Consider the following 15,999-nt stretch of genomic DNA (forward strand, 5'->3'; position numbering starts at 1 on the left):
TGTCAAAAAAATGAAATGCAAGCCTTATATGTGACTCTCTAACTTTCCAAAACACCATAAAACCTGTACATGGGGGGTACTGTTATTCTCGGGAGATTTCACTAAACACAAATATTAGTGTTTTAAAACAGTAAAACATATTACAACAATAATATAGTCCATAAAAGTGCCGTTTGTTTGTAAAAAATGCAAAAAACTTCACTTTTACTTAAAATATCATCGTTGTAATACAATTTACCAGTTTTAAACACTAATATTTCAGTTCAGCGAAGTCTCCCGAGTAAAACAGTACCCCCCATGTACAGGTTTTATGATGTCTTGGAGAGTTACAGGGTCAAATATAGTGCTTGCGAATATAATTCTCTGCACTTTCTCCCTGTGTTGTCAGGCATGTCAATCAAATTTTAATTAATCAAATGACATAATTATGTTAAAAAATTACTTAAATATACGCGTAGAATTTTAATATATATGCATTTATAGGTATATAAATTCTACGTGTATACTAATGTAATCTTTTATGTAATTATATGTATTTATCTCTATATATATATATTTGCGGTTATTTGTATTTTATATATAGATAGATATATATAGAATGTCATTCTAAGTGTATTCTGTTTACAATATATATATATTAATAACAAAATACAGTTAGAATGAAATTACATATGAATATATAATTTATTTTACATTTTGTTTCAATATTTTATTTATTTATTTAATTATTTTATGTATTTATTATTGTAATTATACGTATATATATAATATATATGTATATATCTATTATATATATAATATATATACATATTATATATATGTAACGTCATTCTAAGTGTATTTTTTTTTTTTTTTAGCTGTGTGAAATGGCTTTATTAAAAACAGTATGTCCATTCATTTAAACTGAATGACTAAGACATGGTGTTTAAAAAAAAAAAAAAATAAAGAGAAAGGAAAAGCAGCCATAACAAAATTACATGTTTAACACCACACTAGGTAAAGGCTTAAAGACTAAAACCAGCCTTTACCGCTCTAACTCACGGTTACTAAAAATTTCTTTACCAAAAAGACTAAACAAATATGGGAATGTCATTGGACAAAAACAAGAAATTATGCGTTACGATCTAAGCGGACATCAATTTCTCTGCCATTTATTTTGCTGCCATTCATTAATCTGCATGCCTTTTCTGCAGTTTCTGGAGAGTCAAATCGTACAGTTCCACAGCCTTTAGATTTTCCATTTTCCATTTTTATCTCTGCGAAAACTACGCGACCGCACTGATTAAATTTCTCTTTCAATTTTTGCCAAGTCAAGTCAAATGGTAGATTTCGCACAAATATTTGACATCCTTTGTTTCCCCGATCTCTTAAACCACTTCCTAACTGAGAAGAGCCAAATCCTCCAAATCCTCTGTCCATGTCCATATTCCTGTCCAATCCACCTCCAATTCGGTCAAAGTTTGTGTTCATTCTGTCCATGCCAAGACCCATACCCATACTATTTACTGCACCCATGCCACTGCTCATTCCAGAGCCTAGGGGACCCATTGCAGAAGAACTCATTCCTCCAAAACTGCCTACCATTGCACCACTCATTCCTCCAAACGAATCCCCAAATCCACGACTCAAGCCTATATCACTGCGACCAAAATCTCTGTCCATGCTGCCTCCCATTCCTCCTCGGTACATGTCTCCCATGCCGCTTGCCATGCTTCCCATGCCCGCCATGCTGCTTGCCATGCTTCCACTCATGCCAGAGCCTAAACTGCCTCTGAAGTCATCCACACCACCCATTCCTGCCATTCTGCTCATGCCACTAAATCCTGCCATGTTATTAATTCCTTCCATTCCACCAAATCCACTTGCTCCCATTCTATTCATTCCACCAAAGCCTGGACCATCCATAGCCATACCTCCAGGACCCATGTTACCCATGCCAATCTGATTTGTGTTGATTGGTTGTCCACCTGGTCCTAGACCCATGCCAATACCACCAAGACCACGAGGTAGCTGAGGTGCTTTATTTTCCATTGCATGAAAGTCATCGTGAGGGATTGATTTATCATCCATTTTCACGTGCATAGGTCTGTCAAACAAAAACTGTCCATTGAACATAGAAATCGCTTGTACTGCTTCAAGTGACTGTTCAAAGGTAACTGTTCCCATTCCACGGCTTTTGCCATCTTTATCCTCCTTGATATCTGCTCGCTTTACAGCTCCTGCAATGCTGAATACCTCTTTCAATTTCTTCCAACCAACTTTAAAGTCAAGATTAGCAACAAACACAGTTGTACCCAGTCTTCCTGCTCTTAAGGCAGTGATAATTTCTGGGGGTATGTTAGGATTATTGAGTATTGAAGGTGGGAGATTCATGATTCCAGGACCCATTTCAGAATTATGACCACTAGGGAAGGGCCCACCTCCACGTTGCAAAGCTCTTCGTGCATGCTCTCCGTCTGCATCCGCTTTAATGTTAAGGGGTCTTCCATTAAGATCATGTTTACTCATTACTTCTAGAGCTTTTGTAACAAATTCCATATCCTTGAACTCCACAACACCACAGCCCCTTGATTTTCCTTCAGCATCCTTAAAGAGCTCCACGTATGTAACCTCACCAACTTTTTCCCTCATAAGATCTTTGATGGCTTGCCACTTCATGTCATAAGGGATATTACTGATGAATACTCTATTACGACTTTGACCCTTTTTGTCTCCAGAGCCAGACGGTCTGTCTTTGCCATATGGGTGGAATCTACTACCCTTTCTGTTTCCGGTAGATTTTTCCTTCAATGAGGGTTTTTCTTCTTTTGGAGAATCTTCATCTTTCTTGACGCCGTTGGTGGGGGCCTCCTCTCCCGCGCTCTCATCGCCCTGGTCCTCGTTGACGCTGTTGTTAACGCTGTTGTTGTCGCTGCTGGTGTGCAGTGCGTCCTGGGAATCCTGCTGGTCCATGTCAGCCATGTTCAGAGCTCCGATCTCTCATTCTAAGTGTATTTTAATACTAATATATATACTAATATTAATATTAAAATACATTATGTATGACGTTACATATATATAATATGTATTTGTGTACGGCACATTCCGAGGACGTAAGGAAAGCAAAGTTAAAATAAGTAGTTCCTTAAGAGCAAGTCAGTTGAGGTGTGCCGAAACTGACGTGAGGTTAGGCCTGTAAAAGAGGGCCCACCTAGGTAAAATGATAAAATTGAGGGTGCGGTGGGAGGGGCACTTCCGAGAACGTCGAAGACAGGTAAGCAGGGGCTCATTCGGTTTATATAGGGAACTTAAGTGCCTCCCACAATTACAGGCCAAGCCTTCTATTTGTGTACGGCACATTCCGAGGACGTAAGGAAAGCAAAGTTAAAATAAGTAGTTCCTTAAGAGCAAGTCAGTTGAGGTGTGCCGAAACTGACGTGAGGTTAGGCCTGTAAAAGAGGGCAAAAATAAGAAGCGATTAAGTCAAATGCGTTTATTAAGCAATACATCATTTAGCCATTTCACAGAAAGCCATTCTTATCTCTTTTTCCGGATTGGGGATGTATCTGTTGTATGCAGACGATTTCCACCTCCCCATATTTTTAATTATGTGTGTTGGTACATGATTACCTGAGGCAGCTGTGGCTGCTCCAATGCGAAATGAATGGCCCGAAAATGAATGTGGATTTTGTCCCAACCGGAGTAATAACGTGCGTATGTAAAGCATAAAGTTTTTAGTGGTTAGGGGCTTCCCTAGAATAGCTAGAAGTGGGCAATCAGGGTTGGAATTAAATTGGGATCCTACTAGTTTATCCAATACTCGGACGGGACACCATTTGGTCGATGTGGGATAAAAGTTAATTTCCACTGGTGGACCTGTTTGGCTTGTTTTGGTATGAGTAACAGACAATATGTAGTGGTCCTGTTTTTTAACTAAGTGTTTCTTTTGGAGGCATGAGCTGGAGTCGGAAGCTTTCTCTACAGTAAATTCTCTGGGTCTCAAGAAACCATAAAAGGCTAAGTAAGCCGCTGATTTGATAACTAGGTTTGTGATTTGTTCGAAAGGGGACGTGTCGAGTACATCGGAGATATTCTTAAAGAGCTTACTATCTATGGGAAGACACTTAGTGGGTATGTGTACTGATAATTTCTGAACGCCTTTGAGGACACTTTTAACTGGGTAGGAAGCTAGGAATGGAGATTTGTTGGGAAAGCAGGTTAACATGTAGTGTTGAATTCCCGTTAAGTAGAGTTTGATTGTGTTGTAAGCTAGATTAAGAGAAAAGTGGCAAAAAGTTGTAAATGCAACCATGGTTTCAATGGAAAAAACATTTATTATACAGTAATCACGAACAAAACTTTTAAACAGTTCATACGCTCTGTAATAAGCTTTCCTTGTATTAAGGGATAAACCTGCCTGAGCGAGCGTCCCACTATGTTGTAAGAGAGAGCTTAACGCATTATTAGGTCTTTGAATTTTGGAGGTACCCTGGGTTGCTGGGTTGCTGTTGGATGCAGTCTGAAGAATTCCTGAAAATTAAAGCGTGACAGAGCATCAGCAGCAGTATTTTGTATACCTGGGACGTGAACACCGGTTATGCAGAACTGGAGATTAGCTGCTAGCCAAGTGAGTCTCCTGACCAAGTTCATAACCGTGAGGGACTGAGAGCGGCCTTTGTTAATGATGTTACACGTAGCTAAGTTATCACAAAAACATCTGACTGACTGCCCCCTCCACTCTACACCCCACGTGTGTGCTGCTGCTACGATAGGGTAAATCTTGAAAAGTGGCGAGGTGGTACTGAAATTTTCGAGCGATGCGGTCTCGATCGGCCAAGAGTCGTATAGCCATTCATCGCCAAAAATGGCCGCATAACCTATGGCACCTGAAGCGTCAGTCCAGAGTACTGGGGAATCGTCGGAAATGGGGGGAACAAATAGCGACCTGCCATTCCAAGAGGATAGGAACAGCTGCCACATTTTTAGATCAGCTGTAGCTGATTCGTCTATGGGTGTCGTGGAGTCGTCGTCAGGGAGACCGTGCAAAAGTGAGAGGATTCTGGAAATAAAAGACCTGCCCTGTGGAATTATTCTCATAGCGAAATTTAGTGAACCGAGTAGTGACTGTAGCTGTTTCCTGGTGCAAGTGCCTTGTGACGTGCAGATGTTAATGGAAGAAAGAATTCTGTCTACTTTCTCCTGGGGCAGGCTGGCTTGCATGGAGACAGAATTGAGCGTAATCCCCAGGAAAGTAATCTCCGTGTTGGGACCTTCAGTTTTGTCCTGGGCTACAGGGACTCCTAAATCTTTGAAGAGAGTGAGCATGTGATTAAGGCTGTGTGGAGTGCACTGGTGTGGTTCAATGGTGAGGAAGTCGTCTAAGTAGTGTATGACAACTGGACATCTGCAGAAGTTCAGGAGAAGCCACGTTAACGTTTCGGCGAAAAGGTCAAATAACTTGGGGCTACTTTTGGAGCCGAAGGTAAGCCTGGTAGCAAAATAGTAGCTGTCTTGCCACTTAACTCCATGCAGATGCCAGAGTGACTGATGAATGGGAAGTAACTTGAAGGCGTTAGTAATATATGATTAACTTAACCAGGCCGCCTTCCCGGAGTTAATGATAGCTTGAATGGCATCGTCGATTCTGGCGTACTGTAGTGAAAAGTCTTCTGATGGGATTAGTGCATTCAGGCTAGGTGTGGGAGATGAGTGAGCTGCAGAAAAGTCGATAATTAGTCTCTTTTTATTGTTAAACTTCCTTGTGGCGATACCTAGTGGGTTAGTTATCCAGGAGGAGAAAGGTGGTGTAGTAAAAGGGCCTATCATGAACCCATTAGTGACTTCTTTCTGTAAGAGTTCTTGTAAGGTGTCTGGGTCTGTGAGAGCTGACTGAAGGTTGGGGCATTCCAAGATACCTGTGGGGAGTGACAAAAAGCCTGTGTGAAACCCGTGAGTGAACCCTGTCGTGAGAAATTCCACCAGATGTAAAGAAGGATGATTAGACAGGTAACGTTGCAAATTAGGTACGTTTATTGGAGTGGAAGCCTTTTTAGGGTACAATCTGTTTGGGCACATCGTCTTGGCATGTGCCCTGAAACAAAGCGAGCACACGTGTAGCAGCCTACAGGCACTATAACTACAACCCCCAGCATTGAAATTATTGCAGACCTGAGCTTTACCCAAAAACACAATTGGCCTGCCTAATTTGTCTCTTACTTCCCTCTGGGTAGAGGTGGACTGATAATCGGAGTTGGCGCTACTGGTAGAAGGGATAGCTACATTTTCGGGACAGAAATTAACCGAATGAGCTGCTGACGAGCATATGGCACAGGAAGGAGTTTTGAGACCTGCAAAATGCATGAGAAATAATTCTGTGTCTAACTGTCCCCAGTCTGTGACTGTATTATATTGAGATAGTGATGCGGCTGACCTGGAGGAGAATGACTTGTGATAGTCGTAAAAGGCAAAGCCCCCATACTTATAAGCTAGCTCTATCACTTTGTGTAGATATAAGTCTAGCTCCTCTCTGCGGAGGGGAAAAGCTGTACAGATTACGTCTCTGTACAGACCAAATGCCAAGACAAATTCGGGAATGTTAAGTTTCCTATTTATTCTAGGATCTCTAGCCTTCATCACTACTGACAGATCCTCAAACGTGTACGCCCTGTTCTCTACCATGTCTTGAGCCGCTATCAGTAGTGAGGCCAAGTTAACGTCCTTGCCCTCTATGATGTCACGTCTCAGAGTCTGCGGTATGAGGTAAATAGGATTGATTACATTAGTAGCTTTTTTAGCCGGTAGAGGGTTATCGTTACCTCTAGGGTTAGGCGCGGGCTGAGCAACAGGCCCGGGAACCTCGGGGACTGTTGGAACATTATTAGCCTCCAGATTATCCAACCTATTATTTATAGTAGCTACTGAGGATACTAGGGAGGCCATCATGGCGTGCAATTCAGCCAGGCTATTTAGTACGTTAACCTCTGAATAACCTCAGGCTATTTAGTACGTTAACCTCAGTAGAGTTCAACAAACGAAAAAGTTCATTTTTCCTGGCTGTAGCCGGATAAGGGATATTCCTCTTTTTGAGTTCTGTGGTGATTTTAGGGATAGTCCAGTACCGATAGCTGGAAGCTGGACTCGGAGGGATGGGTTGCCTTCTCTGCGTGCCTGACCTGAGAGGGGTGCTGGTAACCAACAGATTGTCTTCAAGTACAGAAGCGTTGGACATTCTAAGGGGGCGAGGCAGAGAGGTTGAGTTAGTACAGAACTGTAAACTACCGGATGGACCCCGCTTACTAGATTAGTGCCCATAGGCGAAATTGTATTAACTAGCTTAAGTTGGTGGCAGATGAGGCCCTAACTACTTGCCAAGTGGCTATGAGAGGCACTACCTATGGTTTGGCTCGTGGGGCCTTTGTGCCACTGAGGTGGGTGGCGGGGTGTTGGCCTCTCGGTGACACGTAAAAGAATGTACAAACGTTTGGCCGTGACGGGTGAGGCCCTAACTATAAATTGAAGCAAGGCTTTAACTAAGCGTTGGGACGATTGGCCTGAACCTCCGAACGGAAGGGCTGACTTTATGCCTTGTGGGACCACTAAACTTATAGGCAAAGAGGCCTATGGGAACATACCTAAATTGGCGGGAGAATTACAACTAGTCCTAAAACCCCCCCAGGGCACACAAGTAAACGTACCTGCTGACGGTGTCGTACTAGGTATACTGAAGAGGAAGGAATAAACTTTACTTGACCTAATATTTGACTACTTGTCCTGAAGGGAACCAACGGAACTAGAGGGAAAGAAACGTGACCTATTTATGTAAAGTACTTGTTTACCTGAAACAAACACACAAACGAACTAGGTGAATTGGAGGCCTACCTCTTTAATAACGCTGCGAACACGTATAACCACGAAGGGCCACTCGCAAGTAGTGTCAGAACTAGTAAGGACTATAACAGAAAAGAGGACATAAAGAGCCATTTAATTATATGTATATAGTTGTTGTTTTTTTTTTGTTTTTTTTTATATACCTTTAAGGGGATCATTTAAATAACTTTAAGAACCAAAGTTTAGAAATACTAGACCGGACAAAAGAGAGAAACCAACTTAACACACAGCTAACAAAATTATCTATTTATTCTACTGCGAAAATGTGATCATCACACACGAAAATGTAACAGTATAAACGAACTGGCAACCTTTGTAGAAAACGTACGACAACCCAGGCCGGCTGAAACATGCGAAACGGGACTACGAGGTGAACGTGTAACTGAACGTGTTACACAGACCGATGCATGGAGCGGAGAAAAACCCGAGCCCGCGAGAGTCAGGGCTAAACTTACGTTTCCTTGCCGTCCGTGTGAAGCTAAGCAGTAATACTCACAAATACAGCCGCAGAGCGTTTGAACCGGGCTGCCGGCGGGCGGGAAACTGACGTCACGGATCCATGAACCGGAAGTACACTGAGGCACTTCCGAGAACGTCGAAGACAGGTAAGCAGGGGCTCATTCGGTTTATATAGGGAACTTAAGTGCCTCCCACAATTACAGGCCAAGCCTTCTATATATATATTATATATATAATATATATACATATATTATATATATATAAAAAGACATTTAATTTATTTTATAACATCTTAATTATTTTTTTTTTTTACACTACCTACCAGCAGGGGGACTGTCTAATATTTTAGACAGTCCCCCTGCTGGCAGATCCATAGCCAGCTATAGGGGGCCATGTGATCGCTCTTTGAGAGCGATCACATGGCCCCCGGGGGCCTCATTTGCCGGAGGGGGGCTGCCTGGGCTCTCAGGCAGCCCCCCAGAAGAGGATTGCGGCGGAGGTGAGTACACCTCTGCTCCTGGGGCTGCAAGCCGTTACGGCGTTCTATGCCGCCGCAACGGCTTTAAAGCCCTTTAAAGCCGCGACGGCATAGAACGCCGTAACGGCGTTAAGGGGTTAAAACTGTTTCCCCAGTGTTCCTCCTCAACCTCTCATAAGCCCGTGCTAAACTTTAACCCCATAGCGATTTTATTCTGTTCGTGGGATCTGAGCACTGTTCGGATATATTGAGCGCTCAGATCCAAGCTATCTGGGGATAGGTTGAATGTGGGGGTTCTGTTCAGTGTAATGGGAATTATGTATTTTTGTGTATTTTTGCTGCTGCTGCTGTGAATGGAGATATTTTCTGTACCTGGAGATAATTGGCTTACCCCACCCAGTTAAGCCAATTGTCTCCAGGATAGAGGAAAAGATAGACTGACTGCACAGCCTAACTCTGTGGAACTGGTTTGGGCTGGAAAGCCATGCTTGCAGTCGGTCACAAAGGACTTCCAGCTAACTTTTTAACACATGGAAGAAATTGCCTGATTTTTGAGTATGTTTGTATTTGGAGTATGCTGTTTCTGAAAATGTGAATGTGATGTATACTTTTAAAGTTATGAATATTGTGTAAAACTGTGTATTTTCCTGCCTGTGATAATTACGTTAGCCCATTGTGTTCAGTAATTATATCACAGGCAGAGAGGAGGATTTTGCTGGAATGAATGGGAGTGTTTATCTGTGTTATATGTTTTGATTGGATGTTCCACAAAACCCTGTGGGTGGGACTTTGTCTGTAAAATGTGTATATAAGGCCAATAAAGACACAGCTCATTCTGTTCCTGTTTGACCCTCAAAATAGAGCCTTGTCTCATGATTGGGGGATACGACTGCATCTACACTGGGGGATTGTTATACTCTGTATACTCCCCTAGCTATAATCACAAAGTTCTTTTAGGAGCTTGTTCCAGCTTCGCTCTCTGCAGGAAGAGAGGTTCGGTCTGCAATGCTCATGGTGTCTGGAGAAGTGTTTGGAGCCTTCGGGAAGCACTAAGAGCATCCATCAACGGAGGTACTCGGTACAATAATAATAAAATAATTGCGGAGGAGGGAATCAAAGGATAAATCAAACAGATCTCGACTATTAGGATTGCTCATACTTAATTACAGCCTATAGTGACTGATATATCTGTGAAATAGAGAAATCACAGAACACTCAATTTAACTGTGGATTTCAAGTTAAACCAAAACGTACATGTGCCTTGCAGACTCTAGGTTAGCAAGGCTGTATTATCATAGGGGCTAATGGAGCAGCAGCTTGATGCTCATGCCCTTGGAATATTTTTGTTTCTTTGTTTCACTAGTCCTCGCATACTCTTGCTCTAAAATTTTGTGCAGAGGTAATGGATAATAGGAATGCAGCCAGGATACCAGGGAACAAAACTTTCATGGACTTACTGACTGTAATTAATATCTGGCAGTGTGACCTTTTCTGTACCACTCACCACATTCACCTCTCTGTCCCAGGCTGCTTACAATCCTAGTAAGCTTTTGTCTGCTAGTAAGAAGGGAAGAAGAGGAGTGGGTGAGTGAACCCTAAGAGGAGAGCATTCTAAGTTTATGAGTAGTGAAGGAATGGAGGTGGTTAGTGAGGAATAAAAGAGCTTGTAGGATGGACAGATAAACTAACTGAAAACAGAGAGCAGAATAATAGAGAACTAGTCAGGTCAAATACCAAATAGACAATCAAAACAGATCGCTCTCAGATACTCAAAATGGAAACCATGAAAGTCCAAAGTTATGGCAATGTTTTAAATAGGTAGAGTATTCTATTCACTAGCCAGCATCACAACGCAGTGCCATAAAGTACCCACAAAATGTCACACAAATGACCCAACAAAGTATGCATCAGAATAGTCATTCAGGCAGGGGGCACATAAAACAAAGTATTGGTGTAGCATTCACTGTCAGATATGATGTCAGAATGATGGAAGGTACAGCATCATGTTGTACAGTGACACAGATAAGGGGGAACATTCACAAGTTATGTGACACATGCATAGGCACACACACTGTCTGATGCCTAGGCTTTCACTTTGTTGAAGAACGTTGTTTTGGTCTACCTAAGAAAACTGTATATGACTTGGTAATCAATGCATATAAATATGATAGTGTGCCCTACAGTAGTACGTACTAAAATGGCAACCTTAGTTTCCCACCAGCAATACCTGCATAATATTAAGAATTTGCCGTGCCATACATTTCTAAACATGAAGAGGAATTCACTACATTCCTGCTTTCTTGGATCAACAACAAAAACAATGATAAGTAAAAGCATGAACTAGATGGACTCTATTAGGTTACTAACTAAAGTGAGAATTGTCAGGAATACAAAGTGTTGCACGTCTAATATTATTAGGTTCTGTATGTCAGAATTACCATGCGTGTTAATCATACTCTTTACTCTGTCCATTACATAGTAATACATCCCACATTTTGAGGCCCTGGTTGCCAAAGCATCCTATTTTACATTTTGCATATTTTGCCATGTTTTGGCTTTATTTTGATCTAGTAGATTTCACAGTTAACAAAATAACAGATGGAGCTGTCAAAACACATAAATAAGTTAATATGCCATCCTCTCACTGTAACAGTCAGTCCCAAGGTCACTGGCACCCTTTCCTCTCTTTACTGTATAAATACACAATTTGCACAAGAGAGCGCTGGGATTGTCCAATGAAATTAAATAGACATAAATGATAAGTCCACAGCGGCTGCAAACTTCCTTAAAATTTGCAATATCAATAATCTGCTGCTCTTCAATAGTGTTGAAGTGTAATTCCTCAGTAAGCGAGTGATCCTCTTGCTGTTCATATGGATGAATGAAATGTGTGGTGCTGTGTTAATGTAGAAAATGTGAGACTTTTGCTTTAACAGTTTGGCGTAGGTGTATTCAAGCATAGACTATCACTACTGCAGTAGTTACCTTTTTTAATGTGGTGAGAGAACACTTATTTTCTCTCCATGAGTCTCATTTACATTTATGCGCTAAGACCAAATATAAAATGTATTGATTATAGTATGTGGACTACGCACTTTAGTTGTCTATTTTTCATTTTGTTTTGAAAGCAAAATTTGTTGTCTTGACTATACAGCCTCAATTTTCTCTTACTCTCTATACCACTGACCTTGACATCTAGATCCTTTAGATGCCTAATAGTGGCTATTGGTGGAAGTGACACTGAGTATTCAGGAAACAGTTCTATTTCTATAAGAAATATGTCTACAAACAGCTAATATTTACAGGATAGGCAGTAACATTCCTGCTGAAAAGCCAAACGTTATAATTACACTATAGTGATTATAAAAGTCTAAGAACAGTGCTGTAAACTGAGGATAAAAGTATAATCATGAACAAATTGAAATATTATTCATTTGGAACAGATAACCAGATTCTAACTTATTACTTTTTACTTTTAGTTAGCTAATTAGTCTCTAAAACACTCTGGGCATTTAATAAATCAATTAAGTCTTGCTGGCTCAAAGTGTGATTTTATAATCCGCCAGGTCCACCTAGGGCCGGATTTTCTGTAAGACAACCGAGGCCAAGGCCTTTGGGTGTCAGGCATGAGAGAGGCGGAATGGCCGGTGGGATATCAAAGACCTCCCTCACCAGTCAGCCAGTTCTGCTGCTGTGGGGATGAGTAAGTCAATAAGGGAGATTTCATATTGTACTTATGAATTAAATGTTCTCCACTACCAATCTATAAGATCAGTTGGCCTCTCTACCTGAAACACGGCCTCATTATTAAATGGAGCATAATAATGTAGAAAAGTATCAAGAAAAGTGGAATTAGCAAGATTCCACATTTAATATTCACAAGTTAATGAATTGCACTATTCTGATTATCCAATTTTCAAGTTACATTACTGCATGTTTGTATTATTAAGTGCAGTTTTACAGCATACTATTCTGTGGATCACAGGTGTCAAACTCAAAGGGTCCAAGAGCTGAATTTCAGGTCCTATAACAATCCCAATCTGCTTGACATATTCATGGCATGTATAATATAACATCTTTAATGTAATGGTATCAAGCCTCCTGATAATAGAATCATGTCTTCTAAACTCAGATTTGTGATGGTCCGTATTGATTACTGTTAAGTAAAAAAAGTGATATTAACATGTACTCAAGTATTCACAAATCCGTTTCAATGATCGAAAAAAATAGAAACTCATTAGAATTTTGTTTCAAAGTCTAAAAGGGTTGCCGTTTGTCTCGCAGGTGACAGTCAAATTGTTCAATAAATTAACAACCACCATGTCTTCAAATTAATTCCTGTACCATGCATATCTGCTTTGCTTAAAAGACATCAAGCTATTTTTTCAAGCTACCTGCTGTGTCTGTCAGTGTAATCTGTCTAGTTAGTTAATTGCCTATCTTTACTGTACTGTACAAAGGAATGGTTTCTATTGTGCAAGAAGAGAAATCTGATTTCCCCAATATTTGAGCAATTACATCAAATCCTGTGTACAATCCTGTTAATTATTTACATTGCTCATGAAAATATATGTTCCTAGTAACTCCCATAATGCAATGTATGTTTGGGTGGGAAAAATTACCACTTTTAATTTTTTTGACAGGACAAATATACACGCTCCTTAGATAAAATGCTACTTTGAATATATAGTAATGTTTGGTTGACATTTATTTGAAAATTTGCACTTAAAAGAGCACTACTTGCTTGAATACTTATGCATTGTACCGTAATTTAGACTATAAAATTTAGAATATATTTCATTGACCAGCTTGTTTATCATAGGAATGTGTATTTCAGACTAACTAACTCACTTACACTAATCGAAAACCTATATTGTTGCAATCTTGATCTCTTAAACTTAAAAATGTGCCTGACTATCGATTACCACAACCTGTATTGCTAATGTTCATTAACATACCTTGAGGTTGCCGTTGTGGCCCACCAAGGATTACTGTTCCTATTGTGCACATCAAAAATAAAGAATTAAAAAAAAAAAAAAAAAAAAAGAGCACTACAAGCACCATATCCTCCATCAAGTGGTCATAGTGCGAAGAGTTCCTTGGTGCCCCGCATTGTAAGCAGTCACGCTGTTTTAGAATGATGTAACTTTTTACCTGGACTTTAGCTAGGCAATGCTCCCTCCATCTCTCAGCAGCCAACAAAGCCAGAAACAATTGCTAAGGAGCTTCTATTTTCAATCCTGAGATAAGCTCTGCTGTGTGGGACTAGCTCATTGGCTAGGATAGTAGGCAGATTGCTCTCATTGGGCTTTGCACTACCAGAGAAATTCTGGCTTTTTTCGCAGCTGTAGTGAAGGTTGGGAGCAGGGCCTGGCAGATCACAGGTGAGAAGTCAAACAGTTCTAAAGCAATTTGATTACTAACACTGGGGATGAGGGAGAGAGGTGCGAGGATACCTCTGGCACCATATTTACCAAATAGTCTTTATAGTGTTCCTTTAATGCTATACTCAGCATTATTAATTAAATTATTCACATGCACATACATATTCATAAACTAAAACAGTGCATAAGCATTTACACACAATACATATATATGATCCATTCACAAATGTGACTAATACACTGAACATCCGTGTTCATGCATTCATACACAAATGAACACATACATTCACATATACAAAGAAGTTTTGAAATTACTTTTTGGTCGAGTATTCATTTGATATGGACTTTACTTGGGTTATGAAGTATGTGCAAAGTTAATTTGATTAAGTTTAATGCCTGGATTTAAAAATGGCAGATCTGGCTTCAGAGTACGCGGTACTACTAAGTATTATCACGTGAGCAAGGACACCACCTTCGTACAAAGCAGCAAGTTGCAATTACGTCATCCATACAGTGGCATCACGCTGACATGATGACGCCAAAATCAGAGATCATGCAAACCCTGAAGAAGGAAAAAAATGCCAATCAATGGCACCTAAGTAAAATTTTTGTGGATACCTGATATATAGACATCGCCCAGAGGATTTAGTATGCACCTGGAAGAAGACCCGATAGTTTAAAATGCATTGTGCTACTCTTGGTCTGTTCATTTTCTTTGATTGTTCTTGCTTTTTTTTTACTTTGTATAATGTGTTTTTTATTTTTTTTATCCACATTCTGTAACTCTGAGTCCCTCTGTTTTTTCTGGCTGTGGAGCAATGGGCTAGGGATACCGCAAGGGATACCAGCAAGGAGCATCTGTACCATCTATATGCCATTATAGATAGAACCAGGGCCGACCTTAGGGCCGTGTGAGCTGTGCGGAGCAGGGGGCGCCCTGTGGCCGACACAGCTCACACGTTGCCGGCTACCCGGGTGGAGGTTTTCATTATTCTCCACCCGGGATAAATAAACAAAAACAAAACATTGAGGCAGGGGCAGCGGCTTAGCGTGTGCCGGCAGGGCTAAATGACGATGGGGGCAGGGCTAGAAGTGCCGGGTAATTGCTGCATGTGAAGCAGGAATGAGTCCCTGCTTCCCCAACAACCAGAATCCAGGAGCTGCACTACTTCCACCTCCATAATGAACAGAGATAACTATGTGTGACTGTCTGCCTGTGTGTGACTGTCTGCCTGTTTGTGGCTGTCTGCGTGTGTGTGTGACTGTCTGCCTGTGCGTGTATGTGTGGCAGTCTGTCTGTGTGTGTGTGGCTGTCTGCCTATGCATAGGCGTGCACACGGGGTGTGCGGGGTGTGCCTAGGCATACCCTAATCCCCGTGGCCCAGGCTATGTGCCTCTCTCCATGGGCCTGTGAGGGAGATCAAAGATCTCCCTCACCGACCCACAGCAGCATGGAGGGAGGCGGGAGAGGACCCGGGGAGCTTTTGCCAGCAGCAGCGCCGGGTTCCTCTTGCGAAGTCAGAGCGTTGCCGCGGTTACCACGGCAACGCTCAGATCTCGCGAGAGTGAACTCCAGCCCCGTAGGATGCGGGGCTAGAGTTCACTCACCACTGGACCACCAGGGATTGATGGCAGCAATCTATATAAGGTAAGAAGGGAGGGGGGGATATTAACTAAATGGCCCCCACACCCCACACATTACACACAAACAGCACACACACACATACATTACCCGTACACACACAGCACTCACACTGACAGCACCCTCACACACACACACTAACAACAACCTTACACACACAGCACCATCAA

At 41.4% G+C, this 15,999-nt stretch overlaps 1 protein-coding gene across 1 annotated transcript; it reads right to left on the bottom strand.

The window, feature by feature from the left end:
* Window positions 1-915: 915 nt before the first annotated feature.
* LOC134602894 (myelin expression factor 2-like) lies at window positions 916-2,976 on the bottom strand. The gene has a single exon (XM_063448346.1). The coding sequence runs from the start codon at window positions 2,959-2,961 to the stop codon at window positions 1,111-1,113; it is 1,851 nt and encodes a 616-aa protein (XP_063304416.1). The 5' UTR covers window positions 2,962-2,976; the 3' UTR covers window positions 916-1,110.
* Between the last annotated feature and the right edge of the window lie 13,023 nt (window positions 2,977-15,999).

Source organism: Pelobates fuscus, chromosome 3 (assembly GCF_036172605.1).
Source record: "Pelobates fuscus isolate aPelFus1 chromosome 3, aPelFus1.pri, whole genome shotgun sequence".
In the NCBI taxonomy this organism is placed as follows: Eukaryota; Metazoa; Chordata; class Amphibia; order Anura; family Pelobatidae; genus Pelobates; species Pelobates fuscus.